A 16,386-nucleotide genomic window follows, 5' to 3' on the forward strand; every position below is an offset into this window, starting at 1 on the left:
TTCAACAACTTTCATTTAATTTTAACACAAAGAAGTACATTACATGTGTTATTCATAAATACATTTTATAATACAAATTTGATTTTTTGTGTGCACTTGTGTAAATCAGAATATATTACTTTTCAAGAGCTGACGTTTTGTAGACATTACGTGAAGTCATACAGTTTTTTTTTACAATTGGGATCTTATTTTCTAAACTTTTAAAACAGTTACAAACCTATCATTGAGCTTTAAATAAAGAGTACCATATGTCCTAGGTTGCTCGCCTGAAACTGTACTGAACTGAACGTCTGGGCGCAGTTGTGATGTTTCCAGAACGACTTAAGAAATCAGTAAATGTACAAATGGAACATATGATCTGAGTTAAGTTTCCTGATGATTGGGCAAACACTACGACATCTACAGTGTTCACATGATTGCACAATAGTCATACCATTGTTATTCCGCGTTCTGTGAAAAAAGGGTTTAACGCATGTTCGTAAAGTGCCGTCTCAGATTAGCCTGTGCAGTCCGCACAAGCTTATCATGGACGACACTTTTCGCTTTTATGATATTTTTAGTTTATAAGCAAACATCAAGTTTAGGCGGAAAGTGTCGTCCCTGATTAACATGTGCGGACTTCACAGGCTAATCTGGGACGACACTTTACGAACATGCATTTAACACCTTTTGTGGACCCTATGGACATAATTTGAATTAACTCGATAGGGGGGGGGGGGGGCACCATAGCATTTTCTATGCTAAACACCAAACCTCTTGGTCTTGCGGGTTTGGTGGATATTTAATAAGTTTTCATCATAAACATAAACTAGAAACAAGCAACACCACACGCCAAATTTGACTATGAATGCTACATGACAATATGTTTGAACTTTGCGATTTTAGAGATAAACACATTATTTGGCTATGTTGGACTATTTTGATCATTTTACCCTTATGACGATTCCGTTTTCATCGCCAGGGACATGATTTGAACGAACCTTAGTAGAAGACCAATAGACGATTTTGCATATACTTAACTCCTTACCCTCGCGGTTTCAGAGTTTTCTTTTTTTTAAACCTATTTGTAGCTCATGTGACCTATATTTAATACGAAACGAGTTTGGAAGAGGGTCATCCGAGTATCATTCCTGTTTCGTTAAAAGCTCTAAACGATTAAAGAGAAGTCGATTGAAGGCGAAATAAACGCACTCACGCACAGACTGCACAGACTGACGGCAATAAGTTCTCTTAACCCTTTCAGTGCGGGAACCGAATTTTGAAGGCCTTTGCAAACAGTTTGGATCCAGATGAGACGCCAAGGCGTCTCATCAGGATCCAAACTGTTTGCTATTCTGATAATATTCTTCGAAAAAAATCGAAGAAGATGCTAATTTTAGAAATTCAGCAGACGACATTTTAGCAGACGACAAATTTCCCAGCATGCAAAGGGTTAAAAGCTTCGCATCAGCGCTTTTGTGCTTAGGTCAGTTAAAAAAAAGATGCTCTTAATATTCAATATAAAACATACAAGGTTTACATGTTTATGATCACAAAAACAAGGTGATACACATAAAGCAGCAACAATGTTCAAACATGTTATACAAGATATGCTAATATATGCATGTTGTTGACCTTGTGCTTTCCTTTTAGATTTAACAATTGTTTAATATGAGTATTTGTTTTGATTTGTTTGTTTGTGATAGATGCTTAAACAACACAACATAATAAGTATAGTTAAAAATTGATGCTCTTTATTACAAGATCACTAGTCTTAATACAAAGTGATGCATGTGAACATTTAGTATGTAATGTTTTTATATACAATGGCTGTTTGTAAAACATTAATGCCCCCCTATATGAGCTATAAGATTAGTAGCAGCCATTGTGTGAATACGTTTTTTGTCACTGTGAACGGTGGTGGTGGTGGTGGTGGTGGAGGAGTAGTAGTAGTAGTAGTAGAAGTAGTAGTAGTAGTAGTAGTAGTAGTAGTAGTAGTAGTAGTAGTAGTAGTAGTTGTAGTAGTAGTAGTAGAAGTAGTAGTAGTAGTAGTAGTAGTAGAGTAGTAGTAGTAGTAGTAGTAGTAGTAGTAGTAGTAGTAGTAGTAGTAGTAGAAGTAGTAGTAGCAGCAGCTGCAGCAGCAGTAGCAGCAGCAGCAGCAGTAGCAGTAGTAGTAGTAGTAGTAGAGTAGTAGTAGTAGTAGTAGTAGTAGTAGTAGTAGTAGTAGTAGTAGTAGCAGCAGCAGCAGCAGTAGTAGTAGTAGTAGTATGCATTACAAAAATGCAGTTAGCCTTACATTTGGTAAAATTTAAATATATTACAAGGGAGGCAAATGCTGTAAAAATAAATTTAAACTTATTGCATTTGTTTCCCCTGTATATAAGAAAGATATAAAAGTGTATTACCTCCACTGTCCTGCTTATATTTATATTAATCAACAAAATTAAACATTAACACAATATTTAAAATACAAAATATACAAAAAATCTCATATTCTGATAATATTTTTACGGAACCACTGTATTTTACTAAAAGGATGATGTTTCATTGGACTGATAATTATAGATTTAGGATTACAGACCAGTTGCTTTAGTAATATTGTTCAGAGTGTGCCCTGTTGGCCGCGTATGCATTCTTGAGTTATCATTCAAAAACCATTTTACTATTTCAAGTCACCGTGACCTTGACCTTTGACCTAGTGACCTCAAAATCAATAGGGGTCATCTGCGAGTCATGATCAATGTACCTATGAAGTTTCATGATCCTAGGCCCAAGCGTTCTTGAGTTATCGTCTGACAACCACCTGGTGGACGGACCGACCGACCGACATGAGCAAAGCAATATACCCCCTCTTCTTCGAAAGGGGGCATAATAATATTCACTTGTTAAACATTGAATAAATATGACATTGTCGTTCTCGGGCTCCCAAGACACAAAGATATGGATGTTCATAGATATCACAGAGTGACTATAGGCACTGAATACCTACCGAAGATCTATGCACGGAAGGAACAGGGCTTAGTGTCACAATATACAATGTATCGACAAGATATCACCAGTGAATTGAAACAGGTAAACAAAGTTTTCCAAGCCAGCTGTACATATCAGTTTATCACTGACTTGTATACATTCCTCTGTAATTATGGTGTTTTATTCTTGTGTTCCTTATTGCAAAGCTTCAGGATTTGATGACAATGTTTCCATGTTATTAATTATTTCTTTATCTTAAGTTCAAGTTTATGCATAAAAACACATATGTAGCATACTGCCGTTATTAGGTTCAGAACTTATATACGCTAAAAAATTACAAAAAAAGATAGTATTAAACTAAGAATCAATAAATGCTTAAACAGGGCTATTAACAAATATTAAATTATATTCTTAGGATTAAGGCTTTTACCATTTATTAAATTATGCAAATTAAAAGATTATGTAAATAACAATAACAATTATCAAATTATTTAAATTACAAGATTATGTAAATTACAAGAAAAGATGGTATTCAAACTAAGAATCAATTAATGATAAAACAGGGCTTTTAACATTTACTAAATTATATTCTTAGGATATAGGCTTTTAACATTTATAAAATTATGTAAATTACAAGAACATTTATTTAATTATTTAAATTACAAGATAATAAATTACAAGAAAAGATAGTATTAAAATTAAGAATCAATAAATGCTCAAACAGGGCTTTTAACAGTTATTAAATTATATTCTTAGGATGAAGGCTTTTAACATTTATTAAATTATGTAAATTACAAGAACATTTATTAAATTATGTAAATTACTAGATAATGTGAATTACAAGAAAAGATAGTATTAAAACTAAGAATGAATAAATGCTTAAACAGGGCTTTAAACAGTTATTAAATTATATTCTTGGGATGAAGGCTTTTAACATTTATTAAATTATGTAAATTACAAGATTGTGTAAATGACAAAAACATTTATTAAATTATGTAAATTACAAGATAATGTGAATTACAAGAAAAGACTAATATTATTAAAACTAAGAATCAATTAATGCTTAAACAGGGCTTTTAACATTTATTAAATTATGCAAATTACAAGATTATGTAAATAACAATAACAATTATCAAATTATTTAAATTAAAAGATTATGTAAATTACAAGAAAAGATGGTATTCAAACTAAGAATCAATTAATGATAAAACAGGGCTTTTAACATTTACTAAATTGTATTCTTAGGATATAGGCTTTTAACATTTATAAAATTATGTTAATTACAAGAATATTTGTTTAATTATTTAAATTACAAGATTATGTAAATTACAAGAAAATATAGTATTAAAACTAAGAATCAATAAATGCTCAAACAGGGCTTTTAACAGTTATTAAATTATATTCTTAGGATGAAGGCTTTTAACATTTATTAAATTATGTAAATTACAAGAACATTTATTAAATTATGTAAATTACTAGATAATGTGAATTACAAGAAAAGATAGTATTAAAACTAAGAATCAATAAATGCTTAAACAGGGCTTTAAACAGTTATTAAATTATATTCTTAGGATGAAGGCTTTTAACATTTATTAAATTATGTAAATTACAAGATTGTGTAAATGACAAGAACATTTATTTAATTATTTAAATTACAAGATAATAAATTACAAGAAATATATGCATGTTGTTGACCTTGTGTTTTCCTTTTAGATTTAACAATTGTTTATGGGTATTTGTTTTGATTTGTTTGTTTGTGATAGATGCTTAAACAACACAACATAATAAGTATAGTTAAAAATTGATGCTCTTTATTACAAGATCACTAGTCTTAATACAAAGTGATGCATGTGAACATTTAGTATGTAATGTTTTTATATACAAGGGTGTTTGTACAACATGAATGCCCCCCCTATATGGGCTATAAGTTGTAGTAGCAGCCATTGTGTGAATACGTTTTTTGTCACTGTGAACGGTGGTGGTGGTGGTGGAGGAGTAGTAGTAGTAGTAGTAGAAGTAGTAGTAGTAGTAGTAGTAGTAGTAGTTGTAGTAGTAGTAGTAGTAGTAGAAGTAGTAGTAGTAGTAGTAGTAGTAGTAGTAGTAGTAGTAGAAGTAGTAGAAGTAGTAGTAGCAGCAGCTGCAGCAGCAGCAGCAGTAGCAGTAGCAGTAGTAGAAGAGTAGTAGTAGTAGTAGTAGTAGTAGTAGTAGTAGTAGCAGCAGCAGCAGTAGTAGTAGTAGTAGTATGCATTACAAAAATGCAGTTAGCCTTACATTTGGTAAAATTTAAATATATTACAAGGGAGGCAAATGCTGTAACAATAAATTTAAACTTATTGCATTTGTTTCCCCTGTATATAAGAAAGATATAATAGTGTATTACCTCCCCTGTCCTGCTTATATTTATATTAATCAACAAAATTAAACATTAACACAATATTTAAAATACAAAATATACAAAAAATCTCATATTCTGATAATATTTTTACGGATCCACTGTATTTTACTAAAAGGATGATGTTTCATTGGACTGATAATTATAGATTTAGGATTACAGACCAGTTGCTTTAGTAATATTGTTCAGAGTGTGCCCTGTTGGCCGCGTATGCATTCTTGAGTTTTCATTCAAAAACCATTTTACTATTTCAAGTCACCGTGACCTTGACCTTTGACCTAGTGACTTCAAAATCAATAGGGGTCATCTGCGAGTCATGATCAATGTACCTATGAAGTTTTATTAAACCTATTAAATTATGTAAATTACAAGATAATGTGAATTACAAGAAAAGACGAATATTATTAAAACTAAGAATCAATTAATGCTTAAACAGGGCTTTTAACATTTATTAAATTATGCAAATTACAAGATTATGTAAATAACAATAACAATTATCAAATTATTTAAATTAAAAGATTATGTAAATTACAAGAAAAGATGGTATTCAAACTAAGAATCAATTAATGATAAAACAGGGCTTTTAACATTTACTAAATTGTATTCTTAGGATATAGGCTTTTAACATTTATAAAATTATGTAAATTACAAGAACATTTGTTTAATTATTTAAATTACAAGATTATGTAAATTACAAGAAAATATAGTATTAAAACTAAGAATCAATAAATGCTCAAACAGGGCTTTTAACAGTTATTAAATTATATTCTTAGGATGAAGGCTTTTAACATTTATTAAATTATGTAAATTACAAGAACATTTATTAAATTATGTAAATTACTAGATAATGTGAATTACAAGAAAAGATAGTATTAAAACTAAGAATCAATAAATGCTTAAACAGGGCTTTAAACAGTTATTAAATTATATTCTTAGGATGAAGGCTTTTAACATTTATTAAATTATGTAAATTACAAGATTGTGTAAATGACAAGAACATTTATTTAATTATTTAAATTACAAGATAATAAATTACAAGAAAATATAGTATTAAAACTAAGAATCAATAAATGCTCAAACAGGGCTTTTAACATTTGTTAAATTATATTCTTAGGATGAAGGCTTTTAACATTTATTAAATTATGTAAATTACAAGATTGCGTAAATTACAAGAACATTTATTAAATTATGTAAATTACAAGATAATGTGAAATTACAAGAAAAGAATAATAGTATTAAAATTAAAAATCAATAAATGCTTAAACATAGCTTTTAACAGTTATTAAATTATATTCTTAGGATGAAGGCTTTTAACATTTATTAAATTAGGAAAATTACAAGATTGTGTAAATAACAAGAACATTTATTTTATTATGTAAATTACAAGATAATGTGAATTACAAGAAAATATACTATTAAAACTAAGAATCAATAAATGCTTAAACCATGCTTTTAACATTATTAAATTATATTCTTAGGATTTATTAAATTATGCAAATAACAAGATTATGTAACTTACAAGAACATTTATTAAATTATGTTAATTACAAGATTATGTATATTACAAGAAAAGATAGTATCAAAACTAAGAATCAATAAATGCTTAAACAGGGCTTTTAACATTTATTAAATTATATTCTTAGGATGAAACTATATTCTATAAACAGGTTATTTACCTGCAGCTGGTAAATTCTTCATGCATGTGTGATTATGTGGTGTCAAGTGATTTATTTATTACCATTGCTGATAAGCATGGCCAATGTTGAGAATACTTCTTAACCCCATTCAACAGTTTTAAACCACTAGTAATGTAGTGTATTGGAGAGTCGTGTCTCTCATGTTTACCCGTTTCGATGGCGCAGGAACTTTGTCGATACAGTCTATTACGAGAACAGACGACCTCACAATGCAAACTACACCGTCGCAGTATTGTAGATATGAACCTGTTTGATACATACAATGAAAATACTCTCTTAATGCATTGCAGCGGCGACTTAATACACGTATATAGTATTTTTTAATGGTTGTAGAGGTTCGTCATTTACAATCTGTGTAACCAGTAAACAAGAACATAAAAATATATGAAATATAACTTACATCGGATATATTTGGACAAACGATTCCATTATAATTAATTATTTGAATCTTTTAACAATATATATCAAGTTAATCCCAAAATTCGGGGCATAAAACACCGATCCCAGAGTGTGCCTTCAAATTTTATGACTTTTCTATTATAGGTGCCAAAATACATATTTATGCTCGATTGGTCATTTTCGGCTCGGGTTCTACTTTAATGTATTCCGGGTACTTAAATGTACCCCAGGAACGGAAAATATACTATCACGTACTCCAGAATTCTAATGCTGAATTGGTCTCAATTGGTCATTGTCGGCTCGGGTACTACTAAAATGTACCTCGGGTATGGTAAATATACTAAAACATACCCGACCGATACTCTGTACCAGAGTTTTATTCCCACCAAAAATCCGATGTCGTAAAACGCGCTACCGATTCCCAAATGATGAAACAAAACTTTTATTTAAAATTAAACTGCATTAACATGACCTTTGAGTACGAGTTTCGATAGTTCACAGGCCATATAACAGAAATTTTACACGAATATGAACATAATAAAAAAATAGCTGACAACGGCCGATAAAGCGTCAAAATTCCCGGGTACGTTTTATTATATTTACTATCACCGGGGTACATGTAAGTATACTTAAGTGTACCCGGGGTACATGTAGGTAGAACCCGAGCCGACAAAGACCAATTGAGCCTAAATTGGTAGTTAGCTATTTTTTTATAAACTAACCATGCTCATATTTATATCAATATTCTGTAAAATAGCCTCTATATTATCGAAACTCCAACTCCAAAAATCATTTTCAAAGAGAATTTTGTTCCGTAATCAGTAGCGTGTTTTACGACATTGGATTTTGGGAGAGAATATTACTCGGGTACAATCTAACTTGACCAGGTACGTTTTTGTATATTTTCCATACCCGGGGTATTTTTTACGTGTACTTAAAGAGTACCCGGGGTACATTTAAGCAGTACCCCAGCCGACAACCACCAATCGAGCTTCACGTTCGATTTATCAATTATTACATATTCGCACTAGAAGAGCAAAATAAAACAAGGCTTCAACATGTCGGCAGGAGCAATCATATGCTCCTACGCCATTTATTAATGTTCATTTTCATTCCATAATTACAACGATAGCACATAGGGTCATGATCACGATGTATAAGCTGGTCATTTCGAAGCACACAACATAAACACATCACTCAATAGCATGTACAATACCATAATATTTGGCCTTTGTGAAAACCGGACTTAATGTCCACACAAGCTAATGTGGGACGACAATTTTCCCAATGACTGGATTTTCGTTTACTTTCTTTAAATAATAAATTCTGTTTAAGGGTAAAGAGTCATCCAAGATTAGCCAGTTCATCCAAGATTAGCCAGTTCAGACTGCACTGGCTAATCTGGGACGCTATTTTACGTATATGCCGCCATAGGCTGGCCAGGGACCTATACAAACAAGTGTATAGGTCCCTGGACTGGCCTTCCCGATCTCAGCTTATATCACTAATATGCAATACAAACATACAACAAGAGTGCCAAACTGTCACAAGATACGCCCGTTCGAAGGTTTACGACACCATGCATAATGCTTGAAATGCACTAAGTGACCTCGAGACCTAGTTATTGACCCCGCATGACCCATATTTGAACTTGACCTAGATATCATTTAGATGTTACATCTGACTTAATTTGATGAAGATCAGATGAAAACTACTTCAATTAGAGAGCGGACACCATGCTAAATGCTTGAAATGCACTATGTGACCTCGTTTTAGACCCGGCATGACCCATATTCGAACTTGACCTACTTATCATCTAGACACAACTTCTGACCAAATTAGGTGAAGATCAGATGAAAACTACTTCAATTAGAGAGTGGACATCATGCTAAATGCTTGAAATGCACTAAGTAACCTCGTGACCTAGTTTTTGACCTGATATGACCCTTATTTGAACTTGACCTACATATCATCTATACACAATTTCTGACCAAATTTGGTGAAGATCGGGTGATAACTACTTCAATTAGAGAGCGGACACCATGCTTAATCCTTGAAATGCACTAATTGACCCACTTGACCTAGTTTTTGACCTGGCATGACCCATATTCGAACTTGACCTAGATATTGTCAAGACACAACTTCTGACCAAGTTTGGAGAAGATCGGATGAAAACTATTTGAATTAGAGAGCGGACACTGCTGTGGACGCCGCCCGCAAAGGGTGAACATATAATACGTCCCGTTTAAAAAAACGGGCGTATAATAAACACTCGCAAACATACTAATAAACGTTAATGTCATATAATACACGCACATATGACAATAATTATTCAAACAATATTAACATATTTGAATGACACTACATTCAGATGCTGTTTATCCATTTTATTTATATCAAGCAAAAATTTGAATTACTGCAACTATAGCTAACTGCATTTATTTAAATCCAAACATGCTATACATGCAAACTAATCATTATAGTTATTTGTGTTTTTTAACAAACTTATGTTTAAAAAAAATCTTAAATATCACACAAATATTTTTCAAAAAACTTGTCATATTTATTTCCGGAAATCAGTATCGAATAATCAATTATCAGTAAATACAGCATTTTTACCAAGAAACAATTGTAAACGAAATAGCAGATTAAACTTCAAATAAAGCAAAGAAAAATCTTTTGACATACACCAAGCAACCCACATCAACAAACCATCTGACATTATTTTGTTCACCACATTCGTTTTCAGCAGCACACACTAATATCACATTTGAAGTGAATGAAAACAGTAACACAATATGACAGAGTGGCAAAGGGTTGCTCTTCTGAATGAAATGAATTTTATCAGCCTCTACAAATGTATTGGTGTTCAGCAATATAGAACATTAATGTTGCCAACAGCCAACACGTGACTACACATTTTCTTTTATTGCTTAAATGATTTTGAGAAATAAATCAAATATTTTTCAATAGTCTTAAATTCAGCAATTTATTCTACACTTGTTTTTGTTTAACAACATTTGCTTGAATTAAATGGATAAAAGTATAATAAAGGAATATTTTTGCACATCATGCTAAAATCACATTTATTAAAACTACATTGACATGCTGGAAAGACATGTACATATCCAGGACTGTGATTCAGAGAAATTTTGTTTATCAAATCAAACACCAAAAACACAACAGTGACTTTACAAACAACCATGCGAACTTGATTTCTTCTTACTTTGTGTTTTGTCCAAGACTATTCAGAAATTGCCTCAATTTATTTTGAATAATTTACATATCATTGTAATAATTTTTATTTTAATATAACGACCAATATTTTACTTCCACACATAAATATGTTCTGAATAATTAATTCGGACAAAAATCAGTTTGCAAACAACCAATAATTATTTACTAGCATTTAAATGCTGTAGACAGATATTTTAAGAAGCCATATACCATGAAAAGTTTCTACGTGAAATTTATAAACTTTTTACAAAATTCTCAGAAAAACAAATTAACACTATTTAATGCGCAGATAAACTTTCTTTTCAAGTGAATAAAAAGATTTCCAATAACCTTCAGAAACTTGTATAATTGTTTTAGCTTTGCATGAACCAAAAGTAATTAAACATTAGCCATGCTAACTGATATGTGACCAAACAAAACAAAAACACGAATTCAGATAAATGGAGGTGTAATTAACAAAAATTGAAATTTCTGTGTGAATGTTGACACATTCAAAAGTGCACAGCCAAGTACATGTGCATGTTAAATTAAGTAGTGCTCAAATAAAAATTTCTTAACTATTTTCCTCCACAAATATATACCTGTTTGACGTTTAACAATTCAATTTACAATCATTTACATGTACATATGTTTGTAAACTTCTGTCAATTGCACTACTTCACAAATAGTTTGTGAAAGCCATTTTAGGAATAATGGAAAAACCTTATCAGCAGGTTCGCCTGTCATAGGCTTTATTTACACTTATGACCTGGGCCTTGCGAAAATAGTTCTCGTGCCATATGCCAACAGCGTAGCTCTAGCCATGACCATGCAATCATGCAGTCTGGTCAGGAACTATGCTGTCAAAAATAAAGTCACATAAGGTGGTCTCATTTGTGGACTGAGCAGCTGCTGACCAGACTTCTAGGGCCCATTTCCGTATGATGGGCTCAAATGATCATTGCAGAAGATTAAGTAGTCTCTAACAGCATTGAACAATCAATGAAGTTCCAAATATCAACAACTGTTTGAGTCAACTCAATTGATGACAGTTTTTTGCAACATGAATGACTATAAATGTTGAAATTTTTTAAATTTCTACCAAAAGTCATGCAGAAGAATTTCCAATGGTTAGCAACAATCTGTTGTGCCTGAAGAAAAATTTACAATGGTTAGCAACAAACTGTTGTGCCTGTTGAACATCAACCAGGTTCATCTCAATCTGCATGATAATATTCCATCAACAAAAATCTGTAAATAACAACAAAATTGTCATATCTTCAACAATGTCTACAGACTCATAGAATGATGCTGGCAGTTTTGTTTCCTTAGTTTTCCTCATCTTTTCCCCTTTCCTTTGCCCTTGGGTTCTGATTTTCCCTTGGGTTCTGATTTCCCTTTTGCAGGAGCTTTCCCTTTGCCTTTGGGCTCTGCTTTTGCCTTTGAAGCTGTCTTTTTCTAACAAAATAAATCCAGTTTATTGGTATACAGTAATCAGGTAGCTTCACAAAACAAATATACATCCATACTAGCAAATTTGTTCCCTATGGCTATAATAATACACATAAATGTAGTGGACAGTCGAAGTCACAAAAAGGAAATCTCTGAAGAAAAAACAGTGTGTGCTGACTGTCAAACTAACCCTAGATATGTTAAATTGAAGAGCAAATACAACCTATTATGTAGTCTATTTACTTAAGTATCTCGGAAAGTAATTAAGTATCTAAATAGGTTTTTACTGGTGGTCTTCTTGTTTTTAACTTAACAAAGTATATTTTCTGGATGTAAGGCAAATATGAGCTCCATTAACAAGCTTTCTATAATAAAAGTTATTATATCAAAATGTATTCAAGAATGTGAATTTATATTATATGCTTTTACTGTTCATATGATGAAGAATGTAACACACAGTGAAACTGCATACCAGATAGGGCAGTCTTGAATCTAGAGACTCCAATAAATCATTCATGTATATTTAAAAGGGAGTAATTCTGTTCACCACAAAATTAATCTTAGGTATGAATACTCTCCCTTTGATTTTATTCCATTGTGGAGGTTATTTTCTTTAATGTTTTTTGTACTCAAAAATTACTGTCTGCTGCGTTTCATACAAGTCATTAAATATGAGTCAAATCTATCTACATCAATGTGAAACAAGAAACCGTCGGAGACGGGTGATGCTCCCCAAAGGTTTTTTATGTCACAATATTGCACTATATATTCAGATAAAAGGAAACGTCTTGAGGGCACAGAATTGCACTATATGTACAGTTAATGGAAAATTTCAAAGGGCCATACATCTGTGAAAAATAATCCGACCAGAACCTGCTGATAATATGCACATCTCCTCTTGGTAGTGAAGCTTCCCATAAAGTTTCATTGAATTACGGTCATGAGTTGCTGAGAAATAGCCCTGACAAGAATTGCACTATATGTACAGTTAATGGAAAATTTCAAAGGGCAATAATTCTGTGAAAAAGCATCCGACCAGAACCTGCTGATATTATGCATATTTCCTCTTGGTAGTGAAGCTTCCCATAAAGTTTCATTGAATTCTGGTCATTAGTTTCTGAGAAATAGCCGGGACAAAAATTGTGCACGGACGGACAAACGGACACACAGACGACTATATGCTCCCCCCAAAATAAATTTTGGTTTATTTTTGGGGATCATAAAAATAATGTGTGTGAAAATTAATTATTGTGGCCTCAAGAGTGGTTAAAAGATTTTACCATGTGAACTAGTTTTGGTGCACATAAACCAGACTTGAACCTGGCCTAGATATGGTCAAGATAAATTTTTACCAAGTTTCAACATGATTGGATAAAAATGCAATTGGCAGTTTTAATGTGCTTAAAGTTGCTGACGTATGATTCAAGACAAAGGACACCAGCCAAAGAGCTACGACAATAGTTTAACTTTACCACCTTGTGCTCAGGTGAGGTAAAAATTATGCTACCCAAGTATTTCATCTTCCTGCTATCAAAATACAACAAATGTATTTCCCCAACAGAGTGCAACATAGCCCCAATAGGCTAATTGTAGGCCAGTACTGACAGAAATTCCAATATCCGTGATTGATGGTATGAAAATTTTCCCCCAAAACTTGATGTGTTCCTTTCCCCCAAGAGAGGCGCAAAACGCCCACTGTAACAAAACTTTAAGTAGCTTTAAATTTTAGCTTTTAAATTCTGTACATACATGTAATGTTAAAGTATTTCTCACATCTATCAAGTTAGTGTAGACATGTTTTAAGACTGTCCACCTTATTAACCACAATGTTTTGTTTGCAATTGACTTCTATTTTACAAATAACTTTATACATATGTGTTGCATTCACATCTTTCTATGATCATCTCATTTCTTATATCATTTTATTGCATTTTAATATGTATTTGTTTGCAGTCTTGACAAAAAATTTGAAAAAACAAACTAAAAAATCGCAAAACAACTGCCTGTACCTTTATCATGGTGTCAGTTTCCAGGTCGTCCTCCCCATGCTCCTCCTCCTCCTCTGACCCCACCCCCTCCATGACCTCTGACCCCTCCCCCAGGAGGTCAGGGTCCAGGTCAGTCCCTCCCGCTCCACGCCCCTTCTTCTTGGTGACTGTTCCCGTGGAGTATGGGGTCATGTGCACCTCCTTGTTGTACGTCCGTGTGAATGCTGCCTTTGTCTGCAAGAGCAACCATAGTGACTAAGCAATTTAACCCTTTGCATGCTGGGAAATTTGTCGTCTGCTAAAATGTCGTCTGCTGAATTTATAAAATTAGCGTTTTCTTCGATTTTTTTTCAAAGAATATTATCAGAATAGCAAACAGTTTGGATCCTGATGAGACGCCATATTCTGTGGCGTCTCATCTGGATCCAAACTGTTTGCAAAGGCCTTCAAAATTCGGTTCCCGCACTGAAAGAGTTAACAATAAAAAGAGGACCAAATACCCTAAGGTGTTCACCATAAACCCAAAAGAACTTAAGGCACTCAAATTGGGCCAGAAAAAAATTAATTTTTTTAGCAAGGAGTGCTGACAAGGTGTGAGTAGAAAATTAAGGAAACAGAGCCAACAACTAGCAGCCACGTCTTTCAACAAACCACAATCACGGTCAAAGTAAGGCAAGATACAAAGATTTAATATTCTTGGTAAGTGTCATGATGAGTGAGGAAAAAATAAGACTTCTTGATAGATTAAATGGTTTAAAAACATGTGTACACACATATGACCTCTTAAGTGTTTACTATCTTTCTCTTTAATTTTACCTAGTTACCTAGATTTTGACCCAACATGACCTAGTTATGCACTCAGCCGAAATATCATTGCGATATACATTTTATTGGTCATAAATGTGGACTCTATGAATTTTACAAGCTGTTTCATTCATTTACTCAGTGTGACTCCACTTGACAATTTTTGAAATGGCTTAAGAATTCATTCCCAGCTATTGTTAAAGATTTTTTTTTCATTTAACTAAAATAACAAACACCACCATGTGCACATTTTAATCACAAACAAAATTCACTTCTATAAAATGGTTCAATTTGCGAAACATATTATTTCCACATGAGCTAAGAGCATAAATTTTAAAACAAGAAACCGTCAGAGACGGGTGATGCTCCCCAAAGGTTTTTTGTCACAATATTGCACAATATATTCAGATAAACGGAAACATCTTGAGGGCACAGTAGTTTGGGGAACAAGAATTTTTTTATAGAAAATTTCAAAGGGCCATAACTCTGTGAAAAGTCATCTGACCAGAACCCGCTGATAATATGCACATCTCCTCTTGGTAGTGAAGCTTCCCATAAAGTTTCATTGAATTCCGGTCATTAGTTGCTGAGAAATAGCCCGGACAAAAAGTGCATGGACGGACAGACGAAGCGGTGACTATATGCAGCATAATAAATAAACATATGATTGATAGCTTTTGAAGTTTCTGTAAGAGTGCACAAGGTTCCCAGCTTTTTGTATGAACAAAATTCCCTGATTTTCCCCTGATTTTTCCCTGATGGAAAATATCAAGTTGCAATCTTCAATATCGCAAAAGTTATGGCCAATGTTAAAGTTTGATGCAAACAAACCAACAAACCAACAGACACGGCAAAAACAATATGTCCCCCAGTATAGACTGGGGGACATTAAAAGAATGAACTATTTTTTCTTATACCTTAGTACTCAGTAAACTCAGCGGGTCTTTGCTGTTGGGCCACTTGGTGATCTCCAGGATGTTATCGAAGTCATCCTTGATGATGTCGTATTCGTCCATCAGGTGGATCACCTCCTTCACACCATCCTCCTCGCGTTTCACAAGGGGCTCCGTGAGGGAGTGACGCATGAAGGGCAGGTAATCCATGTTGAGACTCCGCTTGTCACCAGACACCCTGCAGCAGAAATCTTTGCCTAAAGTATGTATCAACTATCATGTCATCAGACACCCTGCTGCAGAGATTTTTGGTTATAGTATGTCGCAACTATCATGCTTCCATCGATAAATATATACGGAATATTACGCTAGTAAATTGTTACATGTGTTTGTATCAGTCCAGTGGCTCGTGTGATGATGTATCTCATGAGAGGCGGAGCCTCAAGTGTTAATCGAATAAGCGCAAGCCACCAGACTGATACAAAGACTTGTAACAATTGAGTTGCGTAATATTCCTTTTATTTTATACAACTTTGAATCATTTAAGTTAAAAAAATGAGTTTAAGCCTTCATAATTAACCAAGAATGCTCTTATA

At 33.0% G+C, this 16,386-nt stretch overlaps 1 protein-coding gene across 4 annotated transcripts in view; it reads right to left on the reverse strand.

Annotated features, from left to right (window-relative positions):
• The window catches only part of LOC127871969 (replication factor C subunit 1-like), a 113,327-nt gene that overhangs the window by 40,947 nt on the left and 55,994 nt on the right, over window positions 1–16,386 (reverse strand). For 3 of the 4 annotated variants that reach the window (XR_008045659.1, XR_008045660.1, XR_008045658.1), the window contains exons 21-23: window positions 15,815–16,028; window positions 14,115–14,327; window positions 9,558–12,111 (exon numbers count right to left, since the gene is read on the reverse strand). Coding sequence is in view for 1 of the 4 variants with exons in the window: in XM_052415270.1 (XP_052271230.1) it covers window positions 11,992–12,111; window positions 14,115–14,327; window positions 15,815–16,028 (547 nt within the window). In the remaining 3 variants the exon portion in view is untranslated. Of the gene's footprint in view, window positions 1–8,489; window positions 12,112–14,114; window positions 14,328–15,814; window positions 16,029–16,386 lie in introns of those variants that run through there. The other variant, XM_052415270.1, reaches the window with a different exon arrangement.

Source organism: Dreissena polymorpha, chromosome 3 (genome assembly GCF_020536995.1).
Source record: "Dreissena polymorpha isolate Duluth1 chromosome 3, UMN_Dpol_1.0, whole genome shotgun sequence".
NCBI classification, from domain to species: Eukaryota; Metazoa; Mollusca; class Bivalvia; order Myida; family Dreissenidae; genus Dreissena; species Dreissena polymorpha.